Source organism: Cyprinodon variegatus, unplaced genomic scaffold (assembly GCF_000732505.1).
Source record: "Cyprinodon variegatus isolate N-32 unplaced genomic scaffold, C_variegatus-1.0 Scaffold120, whole genome shotgun sequence".
NCBI classification, from domain to species: Eukaryota; Metazoa; Chordata; class Actinopteri; order Cyprinodontiformes; family Cyprinodontidae; genus Cyprinodon; species Cyprinodon variegatus.
The window spans coordinates 822,696-830,013 of NW_015150573.1; the positions used below are offsets into that span (position 1 = coordinate 822,696).

At 39.2% G+C, this 7,318-nt stretch overlaps 1 protein-coding gene across 1 annotated transcript in view; it reads left to right on the plus strand.

Annotated features, from left to right (window-relative positions):
- The window catches only part of map3k8 (mitogen-activated protein kinase kinase kinase 8), a 9,509-nt gene extending 2,461 nt beyond the window's left edge, over positions 1 to 7,048 (plus strand). Inside the window, exons 4-8 of the mRNA XM_015375525.1 lie at positions 1,525 to 1,786; positions 2,316 to 2,422; positions 3,301 to 3,453; positions 6,052 to 6,298; positions 6,389 to 7,048. Coding sequence (XP_015231011.1) covers positions 1,525 to 1,786; positions 2,316 to 2,422; positions 3,301 to 3,453; positions 6,052 to 6,298; positions 6,389 to 6,513 — 894 coding nt within the window. The 3' untranslated portion in view covers positions 6,514 to 7,048. The remainder of the gene's footprint in view (positions 1 to 1,524; positions 1,787 to 2,315; positions 2,423 to 3,300; positions 3,454 to 6,051; positions 6,299 to 6,388) is intronic.
- The last annotated feature ends 270 nt before the right edge of the window (positions 7,049 to 7,318 follow it).

Below are 7,318 nucleotides of genomic sequence, written 5' to 3' on the forward strand. Positions count from 1 at the left end.
GATATCGGTTATCGGCTACATGAGTTTTAAAATATCGGCATATCGGATATCGGCCAAAATCCCAATATCGTGCATCCCTAGTTTTACCTGCATGGATAGCTGAAAAGTTGTTGCTCTAGTTGTGTCAGAGGTATAAAACTCATTCTGTTCTACCTGCAAGTTATTTTTATTGTATGCTCAGTTTATTATGTTCTGACTATTTTAACCATTACTAGCAACATAAATGTTTTATGTATCACTGCGTCAAAGTATTTAAACTATAATTGATAACCTATACAGAAACATAAATATCTCAGTAAAAATGTTTTACTGCAGTTAGTGCAATTCCTTTTTTTCAAACTGCTTGTTAAGCATATAGTGCACATGTTGTTTAGCTACATTTGTTTTTCTCTAAGCATAAACTAGAGGATTTGCATAAATACTAGGGAAAACTGTTATGGAACACTGTTTAAAAATTTCTACAGTATTTGAAGAAAAAAGGTTTTAAGTTGTGATGTAAGTTAGAAAACAAAAGGAGAAGTGCAGCGTAGGGAACAAGAGAACATGTTGACATTTTAGTTCGTGAAGTCCAGTTAGTGTGGAACCTTTAACCTTCAAAGACATTCAGAGTTCTTGGGACTTTTCATGTTACGTTTACTTGGAATTATGAAGCTCCAAATTTGGAGAACAATTGCAAAGTGTCATTGAGTTGTTGCCAAACCAAGCTAAGGTGACCTTGCTTAGCATCCTTCTGCTAATCAGTGTAAAAAAAACACTTTTCTATGGTTGGTATAAAATATGGAGCTTTGCAGTACAATTGGGCGTTACTTATTTAGGGCTAGTTTATGCCTGATAAGGGTATTTTCTGTGCAGAAATGAGAAAAAAAAAGTCAGAATTGTGTGGCTCTGTAATGTGGCTTTTCCCTGTGTACCTAATAATCTATCTGTAGAAGTAGAAAACATCTGTTTTTTAAGTCTCTTCTATTCTCAATGTGTTGACTAATTTATCCTTGCAAAGATTTGGTGGTAGGAGCTACTTTTTTCAGCTTTCTTTTATTGTTATTACACTGTCACAAGTACAGAGTAACAAAACTTAAAACTCTGCACTTAACTCATCCCCTTGGGGAGCAGTGGGCAGCCATTGTGGGGTTAATGGTCTTGCTCAGGGACCCAGAGTGTCAGCCTGTGGGACATGAACTCAGAACCTCTGGATTCCAAGTGCAATGTCCTTAACCACTAGACCACACTCCTTCTTTTTTTGTTTATTTTTTTGGCATCCGCCATGTTTTTCCGAGTAAAGCTGTCTGCCTGGTGTAAACATTGCAGACACGGCAAGCATAAATGAGGATTTAGTTAACTCAAAGTAAGCAAGTTTCTATTTAAACCAGATTCTCTAACACAACAAAACATTTACCAGACTACATAATCTTTCATATTATTCCAAGTATATTTAGCAAAACATTGCATTATTTCCTAAATTACACAAATAGGTACCGGTATGTCCTGACAATGATTTTTATTTTACATTTGATCATTTCCTTGCAGATCCCCATTGAGCATTTTAAAGCAGCTGATGTGGAGTTCCAGGCCCGATTCCGCCATGAGAACATCGCCGAGCTGTATGGCGCCGTGCTCTGGGACCAGAACGTCCACCTGTTCATGGAAGCTGGGGAAAGCGGCTCGGTCCTGGAGAAGCTGGACAGCTGTGGACCCATGAGGGAGTTTGAGATCATCTGGGTGGCCAAGCAGGTCCTGCGGGCGCTGGAGTATCTGCATTCACACAATGTTATCCATCATGACATCAAACGTAAGAGAAAGAGGAAATGTTTTTTTTTTTTATTTGGTCGACGTGCAGCAGGTTCATGCTGTTCAGGGACTAATTAGCAATAAAGGAAATGATGTAATGGAGCCTAAAGATTTACCCTCAGATAAGTTTTCTTGTGAGTCATTCTTGTCATGAAGATGTACTCTTATTGCTGGTCAACACTGAACACTAAGAATAAATCTGATAAAGCAGCTGCACTCATTGCAACTGGAACCAAAGCTCTGTTAGGCCGGATGCCTTGAGAGATCAAACAGTGGAAATTCTCTGCTGCTATCAGTTTTCTTTTCTAACAAGGACTCTTTTTTTTTGCAAAAAGATTTTGCTGAACTATTAATTTAACTTCCTCCTATGCATTCCTTTGACACACCCTACCTTGTTCTCATTTTAAATCAGGACAAACACATTCCAGGGCTGTAGTTAGCTTACATACTGTGCAGCAAAAAGCTGAAACTGAAAGAAAAGAAAATCTGTCAAATTTACGTTCCTGAATCGTTGTTTTTTTTCTCCTCAGCCAGTAACATCGTCCTAATGTCGGACAAGGCCGTCCTGGTGGACTTTGGTCTGACAGTGCAGATGACAGAGGATGTATACACCCCCAGAGACCTCAGAGGAACAGAGGTATGAAACGAACAAGAAAAAACACAAGTCAAAAAGGCCTGACGCAGCCTTACAGGATGCAAGCATCAGATTCTTGTGAACACAGCCTTTTAGTGCTGCTTCCTCGAATCAAACTTGATGTTTGTTTACTAGAACAGTCAGCAGTCATGTCGTTTCTGACTCAGACTTGTTTTTTCCCCAAAAAAGTTTTTACTAATTGGTCTAGGGACTTGTCAGCACTTGTCTGTCCTTTCCAAGCTCTAAAGCTGGGGATCAGGGGCTGCCAAGAGTTGCTGCATAGCAAACAGCAGCTACTAATAAAACAGTTTGGGTCCGTCCAGGATGCTTTGCTCTAAGCTGCAGGACATTTTAGGAGTAATCCCAGGGATTTCTCATTCGCGTTTTTTCCCACAACCTGCGCTCCTTTTTGCTTTTCAAATGTTTTGGCCTATTATGTGTGTCACATGTGCACACTGAGGCTCTTACAGTTGGGCTTGCGGAAAGTCCCAGGGCAGACACTCTGTGGCAATAATAACAGAGAGTGAGCCTGCAAATACACCGAGTGGCTCAGACACACATTAACAGGGGGAGAGCAAGCTGGAATTTCCAACAGAGACAAAGATGAATTTGGCTGCTGTGTTTGGCCTTCACTCTCAGGCCAACCGGCTGCATTGCACTTTGACACACAAACACACATTTACACAGAGCGTGGGCCTAAAGGTTAGCTTGTTTGTTACAGAAAGCCCCTTCTTGTGTAAGAGGACACTTCCTGTTTGCCGTCTCTCTGATTGTCAGAAAGATAAATGCTTAGTAAATGATGAACAACTTTCCTTTCTCACTTTGTCATTTGTTTCTCATACCAACATCTGTTGTTTTATCCCCCTGTTCATATCAAACAGATGTACATGAGTCCAGAACTGGTTCTGTGCCGAGGACATAACACCAAGACGGACATCTACAGCCTTGGCACAACCATAATCCACATGCAGACCGCTAGCCCTCCTTGGGTCAGGAGGTACCCACGAACCGCCTACCCATCTTACCTCTACATTGTGAGTAGCATTTATTGTCCCGTTTTTGTCAGGTAATCACTGACAGACAATAAGTAAACGACTCAGTCAGAAGGGTTTGGGCAAAGTCTGTTACACAATTGGTATGTAAATAATGCAATTTACAAGAAAATGATAGATCTAGAACAGTCAGTTAGCCAAAAGTGTCTAGTATGGATCAATGTACTTCCAAGTTGTATGGAGTGGGCAGAAGATCTAGTGAGATAAAGATCTGAATACATGTTGCTCTACCTCCTGTTCCTAGCCGTAACCTTTCACCTTTCGCTGGGTCAACAATAGGAGAACAATCCAGGGTAGAAAAGGATCTCTGGACTCCAGGCAACCTTCAACCCTACAGACGTTATTACACAGTAGACACAAGCAAGAATGACACTGGTCAAATTGGGACTACAGACTTCTGGAAAAGAACTACAAAAAACAAAAACAAACTGAACAAAGTGCTAAAACTCAACTTTATAATATCAAACATATGCATGTGTGCACCTTAGCATATGTCAGAAAGTGTACACAACTGAAGCAATCGTTCCATTTTGTTATACTCCGTGAGCTGGGATGTGCCAAAACATTCTGTCATGCAAAGGATTATAGGCGGCCATATTGCTCCTAGCGAGGACTGGGAACGTTAGGAGCTTCCTATGCTAACCGCAAGGATGCTGTGGTGTTTGGATCAAGCGAAAGACTCCAGGGAACCTTGACATTACAAAATACCTGCTTGAGGGAAGAAAAAAAAGTATATTACAGACATCTAGAACAGGCAAAACAGGCGGTCAAAAGTATTGACATCTCAAGTGGACGAATCAGACAGGTGTTTGATCAACCCAAAGTTAGTCAAAACATAGAATGAACGTCACTAAACCCAAAAGATTTTTTGTTTTAGTGTCACACAAGATTATTTGCGTGACAGAGGTCAGTAGGGGTTGTTTGAGGCCAGGTGGGATGTTTTGTGGTTGTGCGGCATGTAGCAAACAACGATGAAACAAGCTTGGTTTTAAAACCAATGATGGGGGCACCTCTACATGTCCTTTCATCTTGTATCATGCTGAAAAGAGAAGGTTGTTTTTCTAGAACTCTTTGCTCTGTTTCTATAGAAATCCTTGCAGATATTTACTAACATCATGGAAAAAAGGTCTTTACATGCAGAATCAGTGGTGTGATATAATACAGTTTGATTATAATGGTACTAAAATCTACCTACCTTAGGGCATAGGTCATCTCAAACTTTCTGTAATTTAAGTTTTATGTGCAATTACACCTGACAAAGCAAATTTCAGGCTTTATTATCACGTTTTTTATCAGACAGATTCTAAATTACCGGTAGTAATGAGTTTTTCTAGACCAGGTTCTGCAGCAACCATACTATGTTGTTTAGGGTTAATATTTCACCATCCAAAGGAAATGCATGCTCATCCATCTTCTTGTCACAGTTTGAGTCTAAAACTAAACAGCTTTTTTTGTTTTCCAGGACATATGACAGTAAAAGTAGCTTTAATATTTGTTTTAGATCTTTTTTCTTGTCATAAGTAAATTTTTATATATAATTCTCAAAAAATATATCAACATCTTATGACAGTTTGCTTGTTCTCGGAAAACAAACCTTTTTTTTTCTGCGAAAACTTAATTTTCTTTATTTTTAACCCTTGTAATAGTAATTTCCTTAGATATTCATGAATAATCACGATCAGTGATATAAAAATCAAGTATAAAGGTCTTAAAATAAGTGTCCTTTGCCTTAATATGAGCAAGTAAATAAGATGATCAGCTAATGAAATGATTATTTCTTGCCTTGAGATAAAATACTTAGATATTATGCCCTTGAAATAAGATAATAGGGTTCTTTTTTTAATGTTAAACATAAATAATCTTATTGCATTCCTGCATTGTCTTACCTACCTGTTCAAATTAAGTGAAAATACATGCATTTTATGAAAAATGCACTTTCATATAAATGATTGCAGTATGTGAATAAGTCCTATAACATTTGTTGCACTTAAGTTGTTTGTCTGAGCTGAATGCAATGAAACTCTTTGGATTGTAAAGCTTTCAGACCCCTTTGCTAAGAGATACGTTTACCAATAATCAAATTTTGCTATCAGTACATATTTCAGTAAATGCAGGGAAAGAAAGTGACGACAAAATGTATTAAGAGAAAGTATTTGCTACATTGACGTCACTTTCCATTAATGAGCTTTGGGATTCCAGTCTAGATGTTGAGGAGATAAGAGCAGTTTTAACCTTTGCACATGATGTGAGTCAACAGTGCTTCGGCTTTTTTAAATAGTGTTCCATTGCATGGTTCTGTTTCTTAAATGGATACTTGACTTTTTTAGAACAATATTTTTTTTTTTCAGTTACTCACTTCCCCATGAAACTCGTCATGGAGAAGCATTGGTTAGAATTACTTCAACAGTCTGAGTTTTACTTTAACTTGTTCTGTTTTTGCCTTGACCTCATCAAACAGGTTGCTTAGTTTATCACAGCTGCCGGCACAGTGGTTTTGAACATCTGTGCACCAGCTGCATCTAAAGTTTGCTTCTCTCTTGCGGTTTTAGTGAGTTATCTTTTATCTGTGTGTGCAAACAGATCCACAAGCAGGCGCCGCCTCTGGAGGACATACCGGAGGACTGCAGTGCAGTAATGCGGGCGTTTTTGGAGCGGGCCCTAGAGAGGAACCCCACCCTGCGGAGTTCTGCGTCCGAGCTTCTGAAGGACGAGGCCCTGAATCCTCCCAGGGAAGATCAGCCCCGCTGCTGGAGCCTTGACTCAGCTCTGGAGGAAGCCACCCACATGTTGCAGCAGCAGCCTAGTCAGCACCACGACACCACGCAGGGTAAGCATTTTGGGGCGGAGCTTAGAATCGTCATTAGACACACCACTCATAATAGTTGCTTACTTTTTTTTTCTCTCTCTCTCTCTACAGAATCCTCTCTTTACTCTGAAGACTCTGGCCACTTACGGAGGAAGGGCTCTTTGTACATAGACTTGGGGGCCTTGTCAGGCTACAGCAAGCTGGTGGCAGGACCTCCAGCCTCTGAATACGGATAACCGTATTCCTCCAAAAGATTGATCTTAGCAGAACTGTAAAGGCCAGTCGCTCATTTGCTTTTAGCTTTTGAGTTGAAACTTCCAGAGAGCTGCAGGCAATATGACTCATGAATAAAACAGGAGACATGGTGCCCACATTGAGCAGACTGCATTTTAGGAGACAGCAGCTGTTGTAACATCATATTTAGGCTCACATTTACCGTTTTTTTAAAATGGTCATTCTCTTTAGGAGGGCCTGTTGAAGGATGAAAGTGCTGCATCCACTTAAAGTCATGTGTCAGTTAATAGAGGGAATTTTCTTTCCACGGACTATAATCATGCTCATCTGGGGGAGTTAAATTGATCAATGCTGCAATAAGGACTTGAGGCAGAGCATTTTTAATCAAGCCTTTACTATAACTGCCAACTTGCTTCCTTGTTGGCTTTATCTTTTTATTTAAAGCGGACACATGTATGTTTTGTTTACGTATTGTCATTAGTCTGAGCTGAATTCTCACATCCTTATGTTCTATAAAAAGAGAATTTCATACTGAATTTTAAAAAAAAAATCTACAAACATAAATATAAATTGGGATTAAGTCAGACTTAAAGACAATATTTAATTTGTGTAACTTCAACACATCTTAATGCCAGAAATCCCCTTTTTGGTACTATATTATTATAGTTATGTTGAGATTTTTTTGCCATATTGAAAAATAAATTCTTACGTGCTGCTTAGAGTAAATATGTTCGCCTCTTAAAAGAGATTTCCAGTTAACAAAAATAGGCTAAAAACAGAAGGGCCAAAAGAAAAAGAAAAGAGATG